General features: G+C 39.2%; 1 protein-coding gene, 1 long non-coding RNA gene and 2 other non-coding genes across 5 annotated transcripts; 1 reads left to right on the top strand and 3 right to left on the bottom strand.

Annotated features, from left to right (window-relative positions):
• The first annotated feature begins 318 nt into the window (after positions 1-318).
• Positions 319-793, top strand: LOC149092183 (uncharacterized). The gene is made up of 2 exons (XR_016196644.1): positions 319-515; positions 548-793. It is a non-coding gene; the product is annotated as an uncharacterized LOC149092183 (long non-coding RNA).
• Positions 499-26,483, bottom strand: LOC108659245 (protein Skeletor, isoforms B/C). Of its 2 annotated transcripts, XM_030383904.2 has the most exons (14): positions 25,249-26,483; positions 14,812-14,888; positions 14,591-14,742; positions 6,394-6,505; positions 4,958-5,091; positions 4,799-4,883; positions 4,507-4,707; positions 4,279-4,299; positions 3,870-4,194; positions 3,598-3,812; positions 3,260-3,531; positions 3,063-3,193; positions 2,845-3,008; positions 499-2,782 (listed from the first exon to the last, which is right to left on the bottom strand). In XM_030383904.2, exons 1-14 carry the CDS (start codon positions 25,457-25,459, stop codon positions 2,612-2,614), a joined length of 2,271 nt encoding a protein of 756 aa, XP_030239764.1. In that variant the 5' UTR covers positions 25,460-26,483; the 3' UTR covers positions 499-2,611. The 2 variants fall into 2 exon arrangements, with proteins under 2 accessions (XP_030239764.1, XP_089115118.1); XM_089258992.1 differs by lacking the exon at positions 4,279-4,299 and having other exon boundaries at positions 25,249-26,479.
• On the bottom strand, positions 17,399-17,564 carry LOC115562420 (U1 spliceosomal RNA). The gene has a single exon (XR_003980162.2). It is a non-coding gene; the product is annotated as a U1 spliceosomal RNA (small nuclear RNA).
• LOC115562419 (U1 spliceosomal RNA) lies at positions 19,793-19,958 on the bottom strand. Its single transcript, XR_003980161.1, has one exon. It is a non-coding gene; the product is annotated as a U1 spliceosomal RNA (small nuclear RNA).
• Positions 26,484-26,839: the final 356 nt, after the last annotated feature.

Consider the following 26,839-nt stretch of genomic DNA (forward strand, 5'->3'; position numbering starts at 1 on the left):
TGAGTGTATCGCAGGTGCCTCTAGCAGCTATTGTCGAATTTGCTGCGCATCTGGCGCATCTTATCATTCGCCCAGTTGCCATGCGATAATTGCAATCAATTTGATTAAAGCAACAACAATCAAGTCTGGCATCTATTCTAATTGGAATAAAATTGAATGCAAGTCTCTTTGTTTCGGTTTTAGTTTCTTTTAGTTTTTATTTTCAAGTTTATTTCTAGAATATGTTTTGTAGCAGTTTTGAATTAAACTTTGTTGAAGCTGCTTATTGACATCAATGTTTCAATTGTCTACCACTTTGTTTTTGCTTTAAGGGCAGGTTTCTCAAGTGATTTTGATTTGATTTTTGCCTTTTGATTCCACTTACAATGGATTTACATATTGTATATTATTGTCTGAGGCTTAATAACGTTTAAAATGGAATTGTTCTTGCATGCATATTAATTAATTATGTTTCGAGACTTCAATGCAAGATTATGAAAGTTTGCTTTTTAATTTGAATTATGTTTTTTTTTTTTGTTTTCTCTTCTTTTTTTTTTTTTTTTTGCAGAAAAATGTTGCTATCTAATTTTACTTAAGTACAGAATGAGCTGTGTAATTTATAATCGACATGAAAATTCTTCTATAGACATATACATAAATATGTATATACATAAATATATACATATGCATATGTATATTGTATAGAAATGTTTGTATGTATTTGGATTATTCATTGCAAGTCATAAGTATGTATATTGATATTACATTCATGTAGATTAATTCAATACTATACGAAAATGTATTTATAAATTGAGTTCATTTTTATTTATATATTTTTTATATTATTCGTCTTCGTTTTCTTTTGTTGGACTTTTTTGTGCGCTTAGCAGCAAAATAATCTATACAAATATTCAATTGCCTTACAAACTCGATCGAGCCCCAGGTCGTAAGCCTATTCCTCTGTATATAAACATACGTAAATCTCAAATGTTGTTATCAAAATCTTTAATAATTTGATGGCTCTGTTGCTTTGCTGTCGCTATTCATTTTAATTTCAATGCAAAATAGTTGAAAATAATTTTACAAAAATTGGGTATAAAGAAAATCATAAAACGAAATTTGAAAATAGTTTTTAAGTACTTTTTGTACTCAAAAGATTTTTTTTTTTTATAAACTCTCGAGAACTAGAAATATTTAGTATATATCTTTAGTATATACAATTTATTTATATATATATGTATGTATAGTATAGATTCTTTTTTTTTTTTTTTTTTTTTTTTTGTGTATAACAAACCCATGCCCAAACTATACGTACAGCTACCAAAAAGGTATTTAGTACAAACATTACTTAATTGCAATACTTTTATATTGTCTAATATTCCATTTTGATACACGTATTCAACAATCGTCGAGCGATTTGTTGACAATTAGCATTTAATATTCGGCATTTGTTTATTGTCACGAAGTTAAGATGATCATTTACATTATGCATTAATTTTAATAATTGCAACGAACCGAAGTTATGTATACGTTTATTCATAAAAAACATTAATTAGTCAAAGAGTTTTAAAAAGTTACAAGAAAAACATTTGATAACAAAAATTGGAATCCCTTCGTCGAATTCCCATCATTATTCAACACTCCCGAATATTGTCAATAATATTATTACATGAAGCACCACAGTAGTCAGTAGCAATATAAAATAAACATCATTCCATAACATAGTATCATATTTCAATATATGTAAGTATTGTTTTCTTTTAGTATTACATTTAAAATGTGTAAAGTTATATATGTAAGTTTCTTCTTTCTGTTTCAATTTTTGTTGTTGAGATTAATATATGAATTACTTTTATTGTCATATCTCTCGTGTTAGCAAACTCTTAATATTATTAATTCCTTATTGTACAATAATAATCGAGCCAAAGTTTCGGCCCAATTAATTGTTTTGCGCACATTTATTGTCATTTATTGTCATAGTGTCGCGTTTTTATTGTCGGTTTACATTTACTTAGAACCGTCTTGTATATATATATATATAGATATATCTCTATATATATGTATGCGTGTATGTGTATAAGTAGTAGTTGTTTCTAGAAAAATTACAAGTTTTACTGTAAATGTAAGTGTATAAGTAAGTTTCGTATTCCCATTTCAGACACGTAAAAAAGTAGAGTTCCATATACGTAAATATACAAAGAGTTTCCTCTGCCCTTCCATTCGTTCAATCCTAAGCACGATCCATTGGCCTTACTGCATGTATGCTTCGATTACTATCTGTATACCTACAGCTACACTAGGTGCAGTAAGTATGCACCACTGCCATTTACACACGCCCACATACTATAGTTTTCAACAGTTTTACACCTTAAAAATTATGATGAAGATATGTTTTTTTCAGATGATATTAGCCTGGTTGCTATTGTTATTCTGGTGAATGTTTCAAGATCCTTGTTTTTGTTTTTTTTTGGCGATTGTTAAATTTTATATTTGAATAGTTGATGAAATTATATTTTTTTAATATGGTTCAGGATATGTAAAGAGAGTATTCTAGATATGCTCAAAGCAACCACCTTGTCTAACAAAAGATCTTGAAACACTCCTAAACAGCAATTTACTGACAATCTGGCTGTCAAGCCAGCAAAGAATTTGTCAATCTAGAACTTGTTACAACCAGGCTGAAAACTGTTAACAGCGTGTAGAAGAACAATTGGTTCTGTCCGAGTTGAAGTGTCGTAGGTGCGGTGCTTGCGCCGGCATCCACCACATTTATCCTCCAGCCCAGATTATTGTGGGTAAAGCACTGAAATACGGAATGATACTCATAACCATATATAGTTTTCTGTTATGAGGAAATGGATTTACCTGATAATATAATGTGTTGGGCGCATCCATAGGCACCGTCCAGTTCAGATAGCCTGGCTCACCATCCTCACATTTGAAGACTAGTGTGCTCTTGAACTGCTCAAAGTTATCGAATTCAGCTGAACGATCTACAGTTCGATGCTCCCATTCGCAATAACGACCCACTGAAAGAGTTTCGAGTTAAGATAGTCTCAAAAATTTATTGGTGATTGACTTACCGCCCGTGGGTATCGCATTGCCGTCTTCATCGTATTCAACGCCCGCATAGGCCTTCTGCTTGCGTGCCTCTAGTCCAGTCTTTTGGCCCAGACCACCCTCCGGTGAGTCCGTAATGTAAAATGGGTGATATCTATTGAGAATCACATGTCAGTTGATATTACAGTTACGCCTAAGGTATATCACAATTGGAACTTGCCTGGCTGGCTGTGCAGGATCGTTGCCGCCTTCGATTAAGAACTCATAGGTCAAGCCACGCTCCACAGTTATTTCGGGAATCAGCAGATCGTTGATGTACCAGGCAATACCCCAGGAGGGTATGCCCGTAATCGCTGTATATCCACGTTTGCCCCCTGTGGCTCCAATGCTAGCGCGGAACCTCTGCTCTCCTTTGATCTTGAGCGTAGGCCACGGCTTGGGGCCGCTCTCGTCCTTTATATCATACAGCGAGTTCTTGCACGAGTGATCGTTCTGCAAACAGAGGTAAATCAGAGTCTTAAGCGAGTATAATTTGTTGGGAATTGAGTTGCAGCTCACCCGCTTCGAGAAGTTGATGCGAATGTCGTCGGGATTGTGATCGCTAGCAGTGTGCGAGTGAGCGTTGGCCTCCTTGCGGGCATTCAGTGGTCCCACGGCCGCAATGATCGACACCTCGCGATCGATGGGTATGGGCATGTCGTAGATGGCTTCATTGGTTTGCAGCAGCCGCTTGTACCGAATGCTGGTTACGCCACCTTTGCGATCCCCACTAACTGAATGTGCGAAATCTAAGCCAACTTGCTCAAAGGGAATCAGTTAAGGTTACATACCTACGATCACGTTGTTACGTGCGCCAAGTCGCTCATCCGGACAGACGCCACGTTGGCCATCGCACTGGGATAAATCGGAGATGAAATAGTCCTCAGCGCGGAACACTCGAGCGTTGGAATCATAGAAAGCCACCACAACGTCGGACTGGGCCATTTGTGGGCGTCCGTTAGCGCCGGACAGACCAAAGGCCATATACTGATCCTCGCTGATGCGTCCGAATAGCTCGATCTGCACGTATTCGCCCTGGAGCTCCCACTTAACCTGCAGCTTATTCGGCAGAATCTCACGGCAATTGGAGTAGACGGGCCGCGGCGTTGTTGTTGTCTAAAAACAGCAAAAAGGAGAAATTAGTTTAAGGGACTCCCCAAAAGGACTTGCAGCATGCGTGTGGCCAGGGCTAGTACTTACGGGTGAATACCACCATGATGGCTAATGCGGCGCGAATGGGTTAAAGAGATATACAATTATGAGTTGTGTGGGAACGAGCATATGATTAAATACAGGTCTGTGTTGGTGTTAGTGCGAATGCGCGATTGGTTAACATATGTAAATATATATGCATGTATGTGATAAACACATATGTATATACATATATGTGTGTGTTTTTAAAGTCATTTTCGGCTATTTGCCACCTACCGTAATTTTCGTCTGGCCCAATGCAGGCGGCACATCCAGGTCTTTGGGTATGAAGACATGTCCAAAGTTGTGTCTGTACTCCACGCACCACACTGCCAGCCAGTCAATGTCGTAAACGGTCAAGCTGCCCGGCAATTGAATCTCGATATCCTCGCCCTGGTAGCCACGCAACGGGTCCAATGATCCAACCTCATTGGGCACCTAAAGCATCAAATATTATAATAATGATATTCTTCGCAAAATACATATATGTTCATATGAAAAATTTCCATAGTAAACCCTTAGTACATACCTTGATGCCCATAATATTCGGTTCGCTGCCATTGCCCACCCAGAAATAGGCATCGGGTCCGGCGCCATCGTAGTGCAGATTGGGACTGGAAAATGAAGGATACCGAGAATATATTAATCTGATAACAAAGATACTAGACTCTCTACAGTTTAAGCTTACATATAAAAGGTTTTGGCGTCCAGAACGCTTATGTTGCTGGAGCGAAGTCCGTGGGCCAGGCGCCTAAACTCCGGCAGTACTCGAGGCTTGGGCACATCTAGGCCAGGCGGTATGAACACTTCACCGAAATCGACCTGAAACACAAAGAAAAACAGAAACATAAACACAAATGGAATGAATTGAGAAAGCGCATGCAATAAATAGTGTATTTATAAGGTCGGATTTAATTCAGTTTTTACCTTGATGTTGTTGTATACCAAAATATTTGTATATAAATGCCTTATATACATTGCATTGGGCTTGTGAGGACCCCCCAAAAAATAGGTATGCGCGCGCAGAACTCCATAAAACCACACAAATACACACAAGCGAACAAACCCCCAATCTGAGCAGCATGCGCTCGTGTGTGTGTGTGTGTGTGTGTGTGTGTGTCAGCCCCCAAGAACTTTTTGGCTGTCAGTCAATGGAAGCGGAGAAACAGAGAGCGTGCGTAACACAAATACAGCCACAAGGGCGCACACAGACACACGTATACGTATTTAAAACAGTAACAACTCGACACCCTGTATAAGGCTTCTCTATATTGGTGTGTGTATACGCCAGGGTGTTTGCTAGTATGTGTGCCTATTTGTGTGTATGTACATACATACATATATGCAACCACTTGAGTTAATCAAAAATGTCTGCTGTAATTTATTTTACCATGGCGGCCATCTTTGGCTGTCACAGCTCCACCCGGTCACACACAACGCCAGCCCCAACTCCACGCCCCAACGCCCAATGGCCAACTCCAACCCCCAGAAAAATGATGCTGAACGAGTTCAGATAGCTTGCAAAACTTTATTTTGAAATTTAAATGCATTTTTATTTGCTGAGCTTCAACTGAAGTGAATTCCATTTCAGCTCGAAAGAGAATTTCATTGCTGTGTGTGTGTGTGTGTGTGTGTGTGTGTGTGTGTGTGTGTGTGTGTGTGTGTGTGTATCCCGGCACACGGATTGGGGCTGCATGAAATGGGGTGCGGTCGGACTCTTGGCTTTCGGATGCGCATTTGTCTATGCAAAAATGTAATTACAAATCTAAAAAGTCTAATGAAAACAAACTTTCCACTTGGCTAACAAAACTGACCCACATTCAGGAGCAGTAGCCAGAAAAAAAGCAAAATAATAAAAATAAAATAAAATAAAATAAAAACTGAAAAAAGAAGCGCAAGAGTAAATCGATGCCTGCAACTTTGCTCTGGATGAGCGTAATGCACACAGGCGAAAGACGAAAGGGGCGAGGAATGGGAGGGCAAAGCCTTTATCCAGCTGCAGTTAAATTACAAAAATGTAATTACAAAATGGTCTTGGTCCGTACTAACAACACACATAAATCTATTCGGACGGCGCGTGCCGTTTCGAGCATCCAAGAAAAGCGGCAAAATGGAAGGACTTACCGTAAAGCGTCTGCACCATACCGAGAGCCATCGAATGTCCTTAATCCTTTTGCCCATGGGTAAACGCAGTATGATGTCCGTATTGTTGTGCGCCTGCAGAACGGGCGGATCACTGCGGGCCGCCATGAAAAGAGAAAGACACAGTAGATAGTCAATAGAGTGCGGGGCTTTGTTCGAAGTGCACCAATAAAGTCGTTCAAAATCCACCTAAGAAGCACTTCGCATATATCCAACCCATCCATTTACGTCCATACATCTGTCCATCTCTATTCAGTGTGAACTGAGCTTACGCAGCGCTTATTAAAAGTGCGCAGCTATCAGGACAATGTTCTGCCTGCTTGCCTACTCGCGTGTCCGTCTGTCCGCCTGTCCGTCTGTCCGCCTGTCCGCTTGTCCGGCTGCCCACTGCCACTGAATGCAGTCCTGTGGCCTCAAGGCTGGTCTTTGATCCAATAATGGACAACAGAGCACGCCTCCAATTTGCCCTGTCAATATTGACGAGTGCTTGTAGTTGCAGTGTCATTAAAATTAAAGCAAAACCACCCGGAAAATTCCACAATGTCAACCATGTATATGGGCTGTCTATGGCATTGTAGTAAACCCTATCTTCCTCGTCTCTCTCTCTCTCTCTCTCTCTCTCTCTCTCTCTCTCTCTCTCTCTCTCTCCCTCTCTCATCTTTTGCCGTAATCTGCTACAAGCGAATGCACAGCCAATTAATATATTCAATATCCAAATGCAAGCATTTTATGTTATCCCTCTCTCCTTTGATCATTTGAATCAATAAAGCAGAAGACATTATAATTTAAAAATCATTTCATATTACTTGTTTTGCATACAGACAGAGCTGGAGTAAATTTATCGTTTTACACGTTTTCTGTACAAAATATATTTTACTATGAAATATTCTCTTAGAAAAAACGGTATATTTTGTACCCATTGATAAATGGAGCTCATTTAATTCTATTCCCTTTTATATTATGCATTAAGTATTGAGAAAATATACACATTTTCATATTTTTACAGAAGATAAATAAATATACCCTACATTATCTGCCATGCCTGATTTTGTGGCGCCTTAAATACCTTTGAGCTAGTTGTAGAGTATCATCGCATTGATACTTTTTTTCTGCGGGCTGCATTGGCTGACTATGATGAAGATTTATGGCCAATGCAACGATGCGAGCCATGTCACAATGCTCCCCCACACCCCAATAATCCTACATGTTCTGTGTTTGCCTGCGCACTGCAGCTCTATAGCTGTTACACATGTACCAGATGTACATATGTATGTATATACATAATTATGCCCACAAACTGAAGTAAACTTGGAAACTTGCAAAAAACTTAATTACATAGTAGGATTATTAAGTAAGAAATCATTTTGCCTAGATAAACATAATCAATGCTTGATTGATATGAAAGTAAAACTCCCGCAGAACTCAAATCAAATCATCTTTATACCTAAGATTTTCCCCTAAAAAGGATCTGTCTCTGAGCTTGAGCTTTGAATTAGTATTTTGCACTCGGCAACGTCCAACTGCAACGTTTTAATACAATAAGCGCCCATGAAAAATAGTTAAATTTTCATATTCAGTCGATTTAATCTCTCAAACTTTACGTACGTAAAACATAAGTTTTATATGAACTAATATGGATATACGATTTATATGAATTGTTCAAAATTGCATTCGAAATTCTGATCTGTCAATATATATTATTTGGACTTAAACTCACTTTCAAAAAAAAAAAAAAAAATAAAAATAAATAAATAGATAACATCTAAAAGTGGTTATCTAGGCTCTTCTGGAAAAGATATTTCGATTAGATATCTAATATAATATAAAAAAAACATAAGTTCATTCATTAAATTTAATTTATATTAATTTCAACTCGACTGCAATATAAAATTACTTAAATAAATTAAATAAAAAATTCTACCTAATGAGCAAAGCTCTCTTCGGATCACACAACTCATCTTTGTCATAATTTACCAGGAGTCAAATGCAATTGAATTTTTGTGTTTCCATAATCATATGTATGTATGTATGTAAGTAATCCGTCAATCTGCCAACTTCAGTGACGAATATAACAAGTGCGGGCGGCAACGGCTGTCAGTTAGTCAGTCAGTCAATTCGTCAAGTTCGTGCGCTGCGTAACAAGTGTCAGACAGGCCGCAATCGACATTAAACATTGGACACGGCTAAGCACTTAATTTACACCCTCGAGAGGACATTCGGTCTGAGGGCTGGGCGCTGTGTTGACCTTTAATGAGCCCAAAATAAATTGAATGGTTCTATGTCAACAGTGCGACGAGTGTGTGTATCTGTTTAGCTGTGAGATAGATTCATTTTGATTTGGCCCGGCTGTCAGGCAGCCTCACATTCTGCCGCCCCCGAAGTGCTATTTGCCTTTGACTTTGGTTTTCTCATTGCAAATATGTCTGTTTGTATCGCACTTTATTTGAGTTACGGGTCTCCGTCTCCGTTTGCTACTGACTACGGCTGCTGAGCTGTGCGGGCTCAAGATTCAGATACATTGATGCACTCAGCACACAAATCCATAAGGAATTATCGATTTTCCTATTGTTATTTGTTCTCGATGGTGCTACACACACACACACACACACACGCAAACACTCAGAGAGAGAGAGAGAGGAACTTTCGCCCAATTAGTTTGAAAGCCTGTGAGTTTGTCCTGTGCCCTGCGTCCTGTGTCCTGCAGACATCCAGCAGCAGCCATGTCCATGTTTGTCTAGAAACCAAAACCCAAAGAGCAGAGCTATTGCAAATCGAGTCCAGAGTTCAGTGTGTCAATCACTAGTTATTGACTCGACTGCGTTCACAATTTACGTTGAATACTTCAACTTGTTGCTCTGCCATATTTTTGTTTCTGTTCTTTGAATTCTTTTGGCTTGTGCCTTTCGTCTTTTGCCTTTTGCCTTTGCTAGCTGGCTGAAGTTTCACATTTGCTTGCGTTGCTGAAACGCACAGCTATCGCGCCTGGCCCACCATCCAGGCAATGAAACGAGCCAACTCAGCAGACAAACAGCAAACGGCAAACGGCAACGGCAATCGACAATCGTCAAACAGTGCCCCCATCCCATCCATGGCTCAATCATCCGCCCCCAAACGAACATCAACCTTATGTACGTACATATATATGTATGTATGTTTGTTTGTTTGTTTGCATATATATGTATACAGAGATACACCCATCTATTTTACAAATTATTATGAATGTTTAATTTTCGGCGGTGACGCTGCACCCCATCCATGTCACAAACAGCATCAGCACCAGCCAGATGAGTCCCGGGCAACGACCACTCAATTAAATTTGTCTGCGAGTATAAAATGTGTGGTAAGGGCGGAATTCGTGGAATGCTTTATCGGTCACGCCTCTTGGATACACTCTACCCCCCAATAGCTACTCTCAATGTTCCTTATGCAACATCATTATTATGAAATACTACAATAAATGCTTCTAAGTATGGGAAGTTGCATGACGAGGCTTATCGAGCATCCCGGTTGGGCAGTCCTAACAGCATGGCAGTACTAATACGAGCGGTGGAATCGAGAAGAACTAGTGGAAGAACAAGCTGGTGACTTAAAGTTTTTAAAGTAATTATAGTTGTCTGAAGTTTTCTAAAGTTTTTTTTCAATTCAATAGTTAGATAATTAATCAATTACATAATTACATTAAATATATATTTATATGCTCAATAATTGTAAAGAATCTATGTATTTGTATATACATAAAAATAAATAAATTGTCATTATAAGAGAAGAATATTTTATATTTCAAGATTATGATTTAAATTTCAGTTATTCTCAATGTTCTTTCACGGGCTACACATTTTCTGCACGGGGTCAAATAAGACCTAAAAAAGTATAAATCGATAGGATTTAAATGACAAACGAAACATCTATAGTCTTTACCAGCTGTAAAATTTTATGCGCCATGCTTAAATTTATATTAACTTCTATAAAAAACGTTTCATATCTCTACACTTTACTCTTAATTTAATAAAATTTTATTAAAATCTATTTAAATTTGATTCAAACGCATTACAAATTCACAAAATTTCTGATTGACGATATTCTTGAAGCTGATATAGAGAGAATTGCTTTGATTTAACTTGCTCTGTCTCTCTTTCTTAAGTTGTTTCATATTTCAGCTACAGGATTTGCCACTTTTCAAGGTGCCAGAGCGAAAAAGTGCCAGCAACAGGCGGAACTACTTGAGGCATTTGCCTGTTTTGTCGCTGGTGGCGTCATCGAGATGTTGCCCGCGCTGAATACAGTTTTTCTCGCTGTTGATTAATTAAGTTAAGGGCGTTGAAGGCGAGCAGCAGCCGCTGGCAGAAGCAAAAGCAGCAAAAGGCATTTTCTCGCGTTGCCGCTGCTTTGTCAACGTTGATTAACGTTAACACAATAAGTGATGGGCCCTGGCTGCTGACAATTTTGCATTGGCAGGGCTTCACAATGGGCATAAAAACTAAAAACTTCGTTTTGCCACTTTGCATGCAACACATTTTAATGGGATCAGCATAAATCAGTATCAGCTTCATCAACAGCGCAGAGTCGAGAGGAGAGCTGAGAGGGTGTTTGGTGGAGGCCGCAGGAGGTGGCGGAGGGTGGAATTGCATTGGCCATTGTACAATTTGCTGGAAATGCAAATGAGCAAATGAGCAACAGCCGACGGGCGTCGTCATGGCAATGGGGCGTTAATCAAAAGCGCGTCACAGCAGCTTTTATGCTTCTCAAAAAATTCTAATTTAATTACTTATGCTTGATGCATCCATTGTGACACAGAGAGAGAGAGAGAGAGAGAGAGAGAGAGAGAGAGAGAAAGAGATAGAGAGAGAGGGAGAGAGAGAGAGAGAGAGAGAGAGAGAGAGAGTCACGCTCACACACGCTCACACTCACATTTGATTTTAAAAGCAAGCGAGTAGTGCCGTCAGCAGCTCCTCAACTAAAGGCTGTATTATATAATTAGAGCTGATTGGCAGACGTTCAAGTCTAGGCCCAAGTTATAGTCGAGCCGGAAGTCTTTTAGCTCCAGTTTTGAGCTCAAAGGTCAAACAGTTTGCAGCAAAGCATCATTGTCAATTCTCTCTCCTACTCAGTCTCTCCCTGTCTCTCTCTCCCTCTCGTTCTCTATTCTATATATATATTAAGATATGCATGCAACTATAAATACAAATAAGCTTCTAAATGATTACACACAATAAATGCGCGCAATTAGTTCGCCCAAATGTATGCTATGGTTAGCACTTAGTAACGGCGCCACATAATACAGCAATCATTTGCGCCCACCTGCCACCCCACACACACACGCACACACAGAAGAAGGTGCATCTGGCATGTGGCATGGGTAATGTGTGTGTCTGAAAGCGTAAAAGCGTGCAATCGTTGCCGCGGAGCGTCTCGTTCCGGCCAGGAACTACGGTGCCACCCCATATTTATACACACATACATACATGGACACATACATGTATATATGTATACACTCACTCACACACGTTCAGTAGTGCTATGCTTTTGAGACGATGTCATGAGGATGAGGCATGCCAGTGTTATACATTGAACTAATAAAGCTCGGCACGTGGCATCAACAATGAAACGCATTAAAGTCGATTACAATATGAAGCTGACGACGGGTGGGGACCGCAGGGTTTTTACTTTCAGTTGGCCGGAGTGGAGAAGAGATGGGGTGCATACACACTCCCATGCCCGTGCACATCATCAAGCAGGAACACAAACCGCGTGACAATCGCAAGGGCAGGAGTAAGGTCTAAGCCGGATGTAAAAAAAAAAAAGCGTTTCAAAAGCAGCAAATGAAAACAAAATGTGGAAAACTGATTTTTCATTCTTATTATGGATAAAAACAGAATATCATATGAAAATATTGGAAGTCTATCAAGTTCTCTCAGTTCGCGAATCGGCTTAAAAATGTTTCTAAATTTGTCAGTATGTTTAGAATTTACAATTTATATAGAAAGCTAAGTGTGATGAAGTGAAATGTGACGTCCTTTCTACAGTCTCAAAATGTTATACATATATGGATTAGCTGCTAGCTAAAACTAAAATTCTGCTATTGAATTGAGTTTGCGAACTGCAAATAAATCCTTAATCCCTCTAAGGCAGAAGTCGTATTTTAAAATTGATTCTCCAATACAAACTGTTTTCTCCCCAAATGAATTAACATTGTTCTCCCCTACAGCTCCTCCTCTCTCTCCGACTGTTTTTCTAACTTTTTATTGTGATGGCTGCTTTATTTCTGGCATTTAAAAACAATTTGAAGTATATGCGTTTACAATTTCTTTTATTACGATGTTATTTCCATGAACACCTTTGCTTTGACATAATATTATTATATTAAGGTGTCACCACACAAGTACAAAAGAATAACTAAGTAGAGTACTTCCACTCCCTCTGCGCAGTGTGTTTTGAAGCACATGAACAACAAGTGAGAGTGCTCCAGCTGGGAGACGGCGCCACACAGAGATACCTTGAGTCACATACCAAGCTGCTGTTCCAACATTCTTCGTTTTACACATATACAGGGACACACACAATCGTCAATAAGCTTCTTGATTCTTACATTTCATATACTGTTTGTTTATAGCACAAAATGGGACAGTGAAGAGAGGACAGAAGAAACTCGAAGCTCTTAATAAAAAAATATATAATGCTCTTTAAATTTAAGGGCACAAAGGAGAAGAAGAAGTGAGAAGGCTCTAGTTGTGTTCTCCCGACTAGGAGATTCCCTGAACTGAATGCGATTTGCGTTTTTAGGCCAACATACTCTATAGAGTGTATATAACATAACATTAAATATGAAATTCAATTATTGTTTGTCAAAGTCAAAGATATAAAGTAAATAAATATATTTATGTTTATCGCTTACACCGCGAAATAAACTGATGTAATATAAACATATACATATATCCATTATGGGGTCAGGCACGCTTCCTTCTGGCAGTTGAGCACGCTTTGCTATATTCAATGCATTGAATGGGGATATAAAGGGATTTTTTGTGCATGCGCATGCAAATATGTCAGTATGTATGTATTTTTCGTACACAATGATTGTTATTTTAAGGCTGTTTGACATCAGATTTTCTCTCAGAGCGACGCCAAGGTATGCCAGCTTTAAATACTGTTAAGGCACCTGACTGAATGCCAGGGACAAGTGTTGGTACTTTACCTTTACCTTGGCATGTGATAAAGGGCGATTATTTGCGCAATGAGCATAAGACTGATATCTAAATGATAACGTTTAAAAAAAAAAATAAAAATAAATAAATAAAAAAACTGCATCGCCCCCAAGTGCCCAATGCTTAAGCAGGCATCAAATGGCGTCAAATTGTGTGCGCTGCGTCAGTATGCGGCTCGGAGCAAGCTCAGCAGCCGAGCAGCCGAGCAGCTCAGCGCGGCTTAGTGCAGTTCAAGTAGCCGGCAATTCTGGCATTCGCTAAGCAGGATGATGAAGGCGCTCAGGCGCAGAAAGCAAGGTAAGTAAAATACGCACTAGTGTGGCATAACCTTGTGCCTGGGCGGACTTCAAGTAAATACAAACAGAATGCGGCTAAAATGTACTCGTTCTTTTCTTACTTTCTCTCTCTCTCTCTCTCTCACTTCGCTTCCCCTCTCGCTCGCCTGCACTTGTGGCAGCGGCTTTCATTGTTTGGTCTTGTTGTGGGCTGTTGCCAATGCCACAAGCTTACGAGCACACACACATACACGTACACATGCACAGGCTCGCCAAACACAATACATACATATGACCGCAGATCTAATGTAAAGAAATAAATGAGTTTTTCGCATTAGGAGGCAACGAAGCGACAACACCAACACCAACAACAGCAACAACAATAATAAAGCATTAAGCGAACGGAACGAAAGCGACTTCGCAAATGGCAGCCAAGATGAAAAATGTTTTTTAATTTTTAAAAGTGGTTTCATTGTCAGGCGTGCGTAACGTAAAATCTGCAAGGATATATAACACGCACCCACATATACACACACTCTCTCCCACACACACACACACATATATATGCATATGCAGACGGCGAGTGTTAGGAAATGGCCCGTTGCGCTCGAGTGGCCGCCGTCAAAAATATCGTCCCATGCTGAAACCCCACAAAAATTTCACCAAATTTCAGTGCATTGCGAAAGCATCAGCGATACATACGAGCCGGTATATTCCTCCGGATAGGGTATTATATAGCCCTCGGGCGATGGTCTAGCCGTTTTGCCCACCCAAAAGAAGGCATCCGGTCCGGTGCCATCATAGGCAAAGGATTTAACAAACAGCGTTGACTCGTCCACGGCATAAATGGAGCCCTGCAAAAAAAAAATAGCATACCGAAACTCTAATTTCTAGCCTGGAAGCCGTGCAGTCTGTCCACCCACCTTAATGCCATGCGCAAAGTTCGTAAACTGTCCAATGTAGCGGCCATAGTAGGGTTCCGGTGGTGCTCGTCCTGCTCCTAAAAAGACCAAGATATGAATGATTATCAAAAAAACAGTTAGTTGGCAACTTTGGCAAAAATTAAGTAACTTTTATGTTGTAGTTTTTGCATATAATGACACATACACACACACACACACACACACACACATACATACATACAACTATTTATACACTCAGATACAGATAGAGGCTACAGTTACTTGTAGTCAAAGGAAGGAAGCTGTAGTTTTATATTCATAATCCGCAGTCTCTTGAAATGCGTCAGGCACAAACAAAAAGCGTTAGCTGCTTTACAAATTAATCTACTTTCGAAAAGTTTGCCACAAAAAATGTGCACGTTGCAGAAAGTTTCCGTTTCAGTTTCTGTTTCTGTTTCAGTTGGAAGTACAATTCGTATTTCATATCATCCATTGCAGGTCCTGTTCTGTCCTGTCCTGTCCTGCGCTGGCTGCCCGTTTCTTACCTTCAAAGGACGATTATTTGCTTAAAATAAAGCAGCTTGTGAGAACAGCTATAAAAATGATGCTGATGCTGCAGATGATAATGATGCTGCTACTGCTGCTGCTGATGATGATGATGTGGTTGATGATGACAGACCTCGACTCTGTTTGCAAAACTCTTGACAGGTCCATTGGGAGTTGTAGCTACCCCGCTGTGACTTTGCCTTGAAATTGATTGAAAGCCATGAAATATATTGAAATTCAATGCTAATGTTGAGGGAGGGATTGGGCCGGGAATGATAGCCAAATATGCATCTGCACGCCAAACTTCATTTAGAAATTTATAATTGTGTGTAAAGCGATATGCAGAACTAATTGAGAGCTCATCCTCAGGGCTTCACTCAAGTCGCAAGGATATTAACTACTTTCTTTATGTACTTGCTGCAACTATGTTACTTACAATCTCATTTAAGTATGATTCTGGCGCTCAGAGTAGTAGCAGTAGTAAATATAAAACAGTACAACATAATATCCATGCCATGACAGTGAAATACTCTTTGGTATTTATTACACAACTTGGTGAATGTTAATAGGTATAAGGGTATTCGAAGTGCCACAGCTAGCACTGCTTTCAGGTGACTACAGCTTTCACAGATTTTAATGGCTCTCGGTAACAGGGACAAGGGTTGGCTGAACAATTGAATGCCAGGGTATTCCCCAGAATGTCTCAATTGTATCGATGACAAAAGCGACGGTGGTAGCCAAGACAACGCCAACGTCACTACCAATGGCAATAGCAATAGCAATAGAAATACCCATTCAAATGGCAATCGCAACAACATACACATCGACTATCACCAGGGCTACGATGGGGACGAGGAGGCCGTGCGCTCAGCGTAATATGCATTAAATCTACTAATGCGTGCATTAATCTCCTCTGACGGTTTGGACCGGCCCGCGCAAACATGCAGCACGTGTCTCCATGAAATATACGTGCTCGAGGATATTTATACAATGTGATGACGAGCACGTTGACGTTGATGTTGATGCTGTTCTTGTTGTTGTTGTTGTTGATGATGATGATGTAGATGCTCTGCCTGTCTTCACATCTATACACTCGCTCTCAATGAAACACTCATAAAGGGCTGGCGGCGGGCGGCTGCCTGGCTCTAGCCTAGGGCTTGGACGGCGCAACTGTTGTTGTTGTTGTTAATAATGTTGGGCGGCCGTTAGGAACGGATGGGCATTGACAGCGCCGGGAGGACAGACCAAGCAAATAATAGTCAACTGGCCATGTCTATCTTTCTGCCCGACTGGCTGAGTGTCTCGACTGCGGCTGTCTCTTGGTTGCGATTGATATTGATAAGATGCTCCACAGCTGATACGGTATATGATTGTGTCACGTTGCCAGGCAGGAATGAGTTTTTGCTCGACTGTGAGCCAGATATTTCTTTAAAAAAAACAAAACTTTAAAGGGCGACTGAATTTCGAACAGAAAAAGTTTCTTTTCGGGCTGCCATAACAATAATCACATTTAAGCCGAGAGCATCTCCTGCACATCCCAATTGCAACAAATCTTTGAGCATTTGCATCTTTCATCAGACAGTTTAAGCTCTATAAATTAGCTGGTTGCCAAGGGTATTACGTTGCTCAAAGGGGAGTAGCAAGCAGAGCACCGTCTGCCGTCTGCCGCCTGCAACAATAACCAAAGCTGGTCAAAGGGTTGGCATGCTGGAAAACTCTGGCCACACCCACACGCCTCCTCATCTACATCTGCGCCGGCGAAGCAAGTGTGTCTTCTCGCAACTGTCATCAAATCCAACATGACGACGACGATGGCGATAATATCACGGGAGATATCGCTCTGCCCGCCGTAACCACAGGCAACCGGCACACACCGCACACGGCAGCATTTAACCAAAGCTAAGCCGATTTAAAGAAACCTTATTTACGATGGCCGAGCTGAGTTTGGTACCAAAATAAGAGTCGAAGCGACCATATAAATGGACACGTTGCCAATGTTGAGTGAGCCAGATGCGGCAAGCAAATGCAGGCGTTAAGTTTGAAATCGTATTTATTTATATATGTCGGGACGGCGCGAACGCCATTCCCGGCTACCAAAAATTACACGCACGAGTTATTCACATTAGGAATAATCGCAGAGGTCAACTCAGCCGAAAGTGCAATGGCCAAGCCTCACTCCGGAGGAACCGCCTTCGTGATCACGGTTAACCTCTACGCCAGGTAAGTATGCTTAAGTCAGCTCGGGGCTCGGGTTTCCATTGTTGAGCTGCTGGAACCGTTTGGGAATTACAAATTACATTGATACAACAACCCACAAGGTAGGCAATACTTTCAATGACTCTCTCTCTATGTATGTGTGTATGCTTGTGCAAATTATAATGCAGGATATTTATTGCAATTTCCTTGCCGAATGCCGAGGGCCAGAGATAATGAGGTTATAAGTGCCACGTCGGGAGCTGCTTCCAATAATCTTTATGCACGGTATTTATTCTATTTATTTACTCAAAGCTACATCAAAGGAACAAATGATAATTAAATTCGCACTAATCTGCCCGTAATTTATTTTATCACATGCCCATCTTCGGCTTTGACGTCCTCATCAGCATTATCGTGAAGAGGGGATCTGTACGAAGCAGAAGGAGAGAGAAGAGCGCACGACGCACCACGCACACGAAATTCCAAATCAAATTTTCATTTACTTCCCAAATAGACTCTCGGAAAACAGGTTACCCCACCAGCTCCGCACCGTCGCTTGCACCACTGCCCAAGCCAAAATGCCTGACAAGCCGGCGGGTTCATTGGTTGGTCGCCCAACATCATTAAAGCTCGAAAATATTCCTCCCCCACGCGTGTTGTTGTCTGTGCTGCCGTCACGGGGGATGCGTGCCAAGCGTGACTATGTGTGTGTGTGTCTGTGTCTGTGTCTGTGTGCGTACAAGTATTTGTGTTTTGTGCATGTGTATGGATGGCAAATCGAATAAAATTTAGCTGACTCAATAAAAATCAAAAAGCGTTAATGCTAACGATATGACTTTAACCTGAAACCGAGTAAATTGTTGCTTGTGTCAAAGCCAATAAAAAGGGGGTCGCACGTCCTCGCCGTCCTCGTCGTCTCCGTTTTCCCTGCCGAGGTTGACTACGGCGTGAGTTTAGGCGGAAAGGCAGCAGGATATGGCAACTGGAAGCAATATTGCACCGTAATCTGACAGCGACAATTTTCGGACTCCTTTCTTTGGGCAAGGGCTTAAAGGCGTGCCACACAGCAGAGAATCGCTTAAATAAATGATGATAAATAAGAAAGCGCGCAAAAGGCAAGGATAAAGGAAAACAGCTAATGAAGAGAATCAAATGAAATCGCTTCAACGGCTCTGGGTTAGCTCAGGATTGCCTTCGACTCGAGGCTGCATCTCTGCGGCTGCTATTGATCGATGAATCGACTAGCTCAACTGTAGCCAGTGTCAATTATTGGGAGACAGCTCGAAGTTTATTTATATTATAATTACTATCACCTACTAATAAATCCTCATGATTGATATAAGCGATTTACTACGAATAGAAATTAATTTTATAGGGGAGTTTATTAGCTCTTTGGTACATTATACAAGATATGGAAACAAATACATGGGATGGGGGATGGGTATACATAAGTAATTTTGTTGATTAACTTCAAAATTGAGAGAAACTGAGAGCATCAGCAAGTTCTGTTTTAAGCAGTGTTAAAAGTTTAGCTATTTCAGGCTAGTTTTAGCTTAAAGTGGAATAGCGAGAAATTAAGGAAGAGTATACACAAGTCCTAGTCCTTAAGAGAGATATAGAAGAGTTAAACCAAGTGTTTATATATTTGTTTGAATGACTATCTCTTTATCTGTCTCTCTGTCTATCTCCCTGTCCATCTCAGAGTCTGTCTCTTTGAGTAACTGCTTAAGAAAAGCTAGTGACGAAGAAGAGCTATCATTTAGGTTGTGCATATGTATGCAGCAGTGCTCATTTGGCATTTATGTCTGAGTAATACGAACCTAGAATGCCTGCAGCAGCAGAGAGTGCTCTCCACGATCTCTACCTGGCACCAGACTAAGCATTTGAGAGCAACTTGGAGCTTGACTGAACTAGCTGCCTCTATATAAAGGGCAGCCAGTGGCAGCATTTCTTCAGTCGCCCAGGTCCGGTGGAGGTGTCAATAGTGCAAGTGCAGGAGTTGGAGGACAAATACTGAGAAAATAATTTTGTACATGGAGGAAATGCTTAGAAGGAATTCTTGGAGGATATAAATCAACGAAATATTTCTGGGCCTCACCAGCTGACAACGCAAAAAACAACGAAGAAAAAATAAATAATTACGCAGACCTTTCTCGATAAATAAATGTAACTAATTATTCTGCTCTTCTTCTATTACTTCCTGTATGAATTCTATCCTAATATTATTAACACACTTAAACTATTTTATGTATTTATATATGTCGGGACGGCGCGAACGCCATTCCCGGCTACCAAAAATTACACGCACGAGTTATTCACATTAGGAATAATCGCAGAGGTCAACTCAGCCGAAAGTGCAATGACCAAGCCTCACTCCGGAGGAACCGCCTTCGTGATCACGGTTAACCTCTACGCCAGGTAAGTATGATTAAGTCAGCTCTGGCCTCGGGTTTCCATGTTAACATTGTCAAAACTGGTTGGGAATCATATTTGTGTTGGCAATCGAACTCCCTTAGATATACTACAACTTTTACTGTGCGAATTGTAAGCAAAGGTGAACTCAGGTAGAATTGTAAAGAAATCCTGAATCCTCTAGGGAAGAAATTTTGTACTCTATATTACTTTTTTTTGTTTTACATTTCTCTTCTAGGGAAAAATTTTTTTACACTATATTACTTTTTTTTGTTTTACATTTATCAGCTGAAATCTGGTATCATTATAGTATAAATACACATTTATTATAAAGATGATTTTCATAAGCAGTTTTCGCATCCGGCTAGCCTAGTTTTATTTTTGATCCGATTACCACATACATATATATCTTCCCTTGTGAAAATTCCACTTCACAATGCCACAATATTTAATCTTTGGTCCCAAACATATCATTTGTTTCTTTCCGGATTTGAGCTTGAATTGTTTCTTGGTAAGCCAGCACTCGTGGGAGATTTGTAAGCTACACGCCAATCGCCCATTCCCCCCCAGTGTTTGAAAAAGGGGCGGGACTGCTCAGTGGAAAGTCAGCGTAGCTCGCATTTATATTTATTTCAATTTTATGACTTCATGTTGCCTAAAAACCAAACCACAAACGAAATGAAACTCAAATATGTGCACAAAGTTTCACAGCGGTCGACGGGGAGTCGGCTCAGGCTCTGAGAGTCGAGAGCTGGGAGCTGGGAGTTGGCAGTTGGAAGCTGAAACTTGTGTAGCAGAAAGCTGAACAATTCGTAAATCCAGAGAGCAGATTAGAAATTTTGCGCGGCAATATCACATAGAATGCGATAGAAAGAGACGGCGGGGGGCGAGAGACAGAGAGGGCGTATAATGCTTTGGGTTCGGGCACAGCTGAGTCGGGCTCTGGTGAGATGAAGGCAGGGGCGTGGCGCATTAACACCCACACAAAAGTTGCGCAGCCAACGCTGCCTCGGTTCTGCACGCCGCCTGTTTCGGTGGTGGTTTCATGTGCAACCACAGGCACCGGCATATAGCATTCACGACTACCAGAAGCAACACTCGCAACAACACAAACAACAACAACAACAGCAACGACAACAAGAATATAAACCCGGAAAAAAACAGGGATTGCTTCTTGCTTGGCAGCGCACGCTTCAGCTAATTTAATCTCTGCAAATTGCTCGACAATCTGCGCGGCATTAGAACTACACACGTGAAAAGTGATACATTCGCAGACCCAGAGCATCCACCGCACCGACCCGTGCCCCAAGCTTCCCCATTCACGCTCACGCTGGTTGGGCGAGTGCCTGGTGCGAATTAGATTACATTGGATGCTGGAAGTTTGCGCGCTTAGTTTTATGGCCATCGTTTGTTAAACGCCGTTGACTGCAAATACCCGATAAGCCTGTCAGCGCCATTTCAATGCCACTATCGAAGCCCAATCTTATCCAAAAATAACAATTTTCTATGTGCCATTCATGTAAACCAACAACGGGCCATTTTAATCAATTCGCTGCGGCGACTTTTCAATTGGAGCCGTCGAGTGATACTCAAGGCAACAGCTCTTAATGTATAGAAACTAACAAGACGAGCTTAAAATTTCAATTGTCCGAGTACAACAATAGAATAACCTTAGCTAATTGTAACTCATGCTGTTATTGATTTCCACATCTTTTGTCTGATGGACTCAAAGCAAAGTGCAATCACAACTGTGTTGCAAGCCAGAGTCAATTATTGTTGCAGGCGTGAGTAATCATATAAATGGAAATTTAATCTACTGCATTTATGTATGTTAATTTGTTCAGGCAACGTTTTCGGAGTATTTCAAGATTACTGGATTTTAGCTACTAAGCAATAAGCTGCAATCTAATGTGTAGGTTGACAGGCCTAAATTCTATCAGATCTATTTTCCGATATGCCATGCCTCTAATAGATATTGCATATGTATGCATAGTATTTTTGTACAAATCAATAGAGGATGTTAACAGTAACTTAGTAGCTCAATTTTTACCTCTAGCTCTAAAACTGTAGAAAGTAGAGTTTTTACCTCAGCCTAAAGATATGCAGGTTATTTTGAAATCGGTCTATGTTATGACGATTTAGACGATTTTTTTTAAAGAAAGAATAATTTATTGTTTAATTCATGAATATATTTATTTAATTAATCCCAATTAAGAGCATTGAATATTTATTTATTCATTTATATATTATTATTATTTTATATGTTTATATATATATATATTATTTATTTATATATTTAACAAGAAAACTGGTTAAACATGGCACGATTATCTTTGGCTCTTCCCAATAATATACCAATCAACATGATAAATACAATATTATAGAAATAATTATTTATTTAATTTAATTCACACCTAAATCGATTTCTTCTTTCATCGAGCTTGGGAGTTTATTGAGCTGCCAGCCCTGATCACATTCACTTGACTAGGCGAACGAGTACTAAAGCAACTTGAGCAATCTCAATATAAATTTTGAATTTGAAAGTGTAAGGCAGTTAGGCAGACAATCACCATTTATCAATCCATGAGCACTGCAAACTATTTCAGCTGAGCTCATGACAAGCCGGTACTCAATATTGTCATTGTACACACTAAGCACGCATTGCTGATATATATACATATATATAACATATATGTATAACTGCGATACGTAATGCTGCATACGCACTTTCGTTTTTTTGCGAATATTTGCAGCATGTTAATTAGCCGCCAAGATGAACAACTGCATGCCAATGCAGTTGAGCTCAGCCTCAGCCTCAGCCAGAGCAACTGTGGACTGCGACTGCGCTTTTCATTTTTTTAAAATAGTTTCGAGCTTGTGTTTATACATATATATATTTTGTTTTTCCCTCTCTCTCTCTCTCTCTCTCTCTCTCTCTCTCTCTCGCTCGCTCACTGTTTAAAAAGACTTGTATTACGTAAGCGGCATATGGGCTGACTGACCCAGCTGCCGAGTCACTTCTGTTTGTGCGCCGCTTGGCAGCCGCAACCAGCTCTTGCTGTCTTACTTTTGGGCCAAGTTTTCAGTAAGTGTCTGTGTGTGCGTGAGTGTGTGTGTGTGTGCTTGTGGGAATTGTGTGCCAAGTATGAGTAGACAATCGTCAACCAGTTTTCCATATCACTCGATTCGCTTGCTGACAGTACTCACATTTCGTTATTTCTGAAAAGGAAACAAACGCCATCAGCTCCTATTCGCATCGATATGAATGATTTGGCTTGTTTCGGTTCATTGGCCTCTCTAATGTCTTATCGCAGTGATTAGCATAATTCAAATTCAAACGCGAATGCTAAGAATAATTTTAGGCCATATAATGCTTGCAGCTAAAATAAATAGACCCAAAATTTCAGCAATGGCTGACAAATGGAATCTGTGGGAATCACACAAAAACCAATAAATTATTTAATTTAAAACTAGAAACCATCTCTTAGTGGAAAAACTGTAGCGAAAGGCCAATATCAATATCGGGCAATATCAAGCGGAACCTTACATAATTTTTAAAATAGTAATAGTTTAAAAATATTGTATTACAGTATAATTTTGACCTATATAAATTAATAAATTCATATACTTCAACGTTATTTATGTAAAGCAAACTAAATTTACTAATTTTATATTCTCTTAAATATTTAGATGATAGGATGATATATATATATTATATATTCCATATATGTTAAGCAAACATATCTATCTTTTATGATTTAGAATGTGTGGAGATACATAAAAGCCGACTAGTTAGATTTATATGCAATATGTATTATGAAATGGAATTGGAGTTTCAGGCTATGGCAGTTGAATATTTACATAGATTATAGTTAAAAGCCCAACAGAAAAGGGCCTCAAATCGACCAATAGCGTGACCGACCAGCCCAATGATGCCAACGGTTCAATGAACCGAGATTGCCTTTACCCGAGCCCCCGATAGATGGGCGTTAATTATGATAATTTACTAGCCAAAGCCCATGTATTACCTGTGTTCCGAAACAATGGCTATTCTTTGAGCTCAAAATTAACATTTACAATCTTTACTCATAAATGCTAAATGCACGTAAAAATGGAAATCTTGTCACAACGAGACAATGTGTGTATATATATAGACTTGTATGCTCAGCAGGCATGCAATATGTTTGTTGGAGGAATTCCGTGCGTTATAGCTAATTATAAAAACTTTAAACTGACTTTTACTTTATAAAGAAATTACATCTATTCGCTAAGTTGGCTCTGTGCACTGATAGGCGAAAAAAAGTAAAAGTGTCTGAATCAAGCTCTAACGAGTACATAATACTTGTATATAAAAATAAATGCCCTTATAGTTGATATGTCATTTATATTTGATATCTGAATTTAATCAAACACAGCTAAAATTATATATAAAAGACTACTAATACACTATAATTATTTAATTTTATTAGCTAAGACTTTTTTTTCGGCAAACAATGCTTTTGCTTATTTATAATAATGTTCTCACACTTTATCAATTTGGAGAAAGACAGAATTTAATGAATATTTGAAGATTTCGAATGAGTTGCGCTTTAACAATGATACACTAGCCAACAGAATTTAGTTGCCATAAATTTGATAATTAATTTTCTTTTTACAGTAACTTAAATCATGTTATTTGAACAAAATTTCGTTTATTTTCAGTTTCGCATGTATATAAACTGAAGGCTCTGTCAGAAAAGTACAGGTTGATTCTCTATTTTTGTTCACCTGTGTAATAATTATAGACACAATAATAATTCTCTCACAGTATAAAAAAGTTGCTAAAAAAAACTTTATAATAGTTAACTATGGAAATGACGCATCATTATTTCTTTCAAGCGCAGAGTTGAAATTGTTGAGATTTGGGTGTTCATAATTTTGTGGAACTAACACTCGACGGCTGCTTTAATAGCACTCGGCCAATGTTGAAGAGCTGAAAGCCTTGAACTGAGGTGCGCTGAGCTGATGGATAATTGTTTTTATGTTGTCAATGTTTCAATTATATTCAACAAATGTATTTCGAGACTCTTCAAATATTGTCTAGACTCTCATTGAGTCTACCAGCTGAGCTGAAAATATTTAATATTTGTTCACTAAGCGACTAAAATCATTTTCCATTCATCTTAATCTCTGACTACGACGAGCTGCAAGTAGTTTGCATTCAGTTATTAAAACACATCCACCCATAAGCTCACACACACCCACACACAAAAAAAATCATACATATATGTATGTATGTATGTATAAATAGAATGTGTTACTCACCTTGACAGACCTGGCAATTTAGCAGCAGTGAAAGAGCTACAACAACAACAACAAAAGCATAGAGCTGCGACCAAAGGCTGTTTAATCCCTGTGTTGCTGTTGCGTATGTTGTTATCCTGGATCTAGACATTGTTGCAATTGTTGCTGCTGCTGCTGCTGATTCAGTTTGTTCCTGACGACGCGTTTTTATCCACTCTGAAGGCGTTTCCATGCTTTATTTTCCAGAAGTTAAAGAACAAATACTCCGCTGCTGTTATTGTTATTGACTCTGGACATGTGCTTCCGTGGGCGTAATTTTGGATATAAATATTTTGGCAGGTAGTATTGGGTTCGAATTTCAGGTGGGCTCTGCTTTAAATCAAATGAATTTCGCTTTTGTAAGCTGTTAACACACACTCTCTCTCTTTTTTATCTTTCTCTGCCTCTCCGCACTCTTCCCTTCTTTCTCTCTCTCTCTCTCTTTCTCCCTTTCTCTCTATGTCTCTCCCTCCTCTCTCTCTGACTTGGTGGGCGTTGAGATTTGTTCAAGTTGGCGGTAAATGATTTGATGTGTTTCGTGTCCAATTCAAGGTCTTAAAAAGTCTTTGTATTGATTCAAATGTTTTATGCTTGGCTCCAATTGTATGTTTGGTCTACAATGTGTTTGAAATTTTTATTGTCTTTCGTTTATTGGGTTTTTTTTTTTTTTTTTTTTTTTTTTTTTATATTTATTTTACTAACTACATTGTATTAATTGATATTGATTTAGTTTTTTTGTAGCTTATTAAATTTCTTATAGAAATTTTTCTAAATTATTGCACAAACTTCACTTTTTTCTGTTACCGAATATATATGAATAATTTAACTTATTAATATATTTTTTTGTTACGTTTATTCGTTTTGTTATATTTCTTTAAAGTATATGTATAAAAAAAAGAAAATGTTTTTAGTTGGGCTATGCCCATTGCAAGGGAACGTTTATAACGTTCGGTTTTTTTTATTTTGTTTCGTTCATTTCACAGTTTATATATTATAAAACTTGCAATCAAATGAAATGGGCTTTAAATTTTTTGTAGTTGTTTTGTTGTAATTTCTTTAATATTTTAAGTATGTGTGTGAGGGAAAGAATGAAACGGAAAATAGCGATTTGAACGCCACGACTCGTAAAACGCGCGTCAGGAACAAGCTTCGGCCTCAGACTGAGTGCCGCGTAAATTCCAATAGGCGCAAAACTGCTTTGCTATGACTTTTGGTATTTTTTAGGATTTTTATGTGCTTAGTACTTTTATACACTCAGAGAAAATGATTACATGATTATGATGTCAAAGTTTTGATTATATAATTAAGTACTTCAATGTTTTTGGGACGTTTTATTCACTAATGTCAGCCTGTAATGGGAAAAATAAGCTTTAATAAATAATTCTTTTCATTCGCAAGAGTTGATATTGTTGGTCACACTAGAAATAAGCAAGTGCCCACAGATAGATGGCGCTTGAATATGTCGTTATATTTAAAACATATTTTGTTTCAATATAAAAATAACTTTTGCTAAGGACATTCATTGTAAAAAAATTAAAAGTTTCGAAGCTTGTATCTGGCTTTATATTTGTGT

This window comes from Drosophila navojoa, chromosome 2, assembly GCF_054131105.1.
Source record: "Drosophila navojoa isolate 15081-1374.11 chromosome 2, UAZ_NAV_1.0, whole genome shotgun sequence".
NCBI lineage: Eukaryota > Metazoa > Arthropoda > Insecta > Diptera > Drosophilidae > Drosophila > Drosophila navojoa.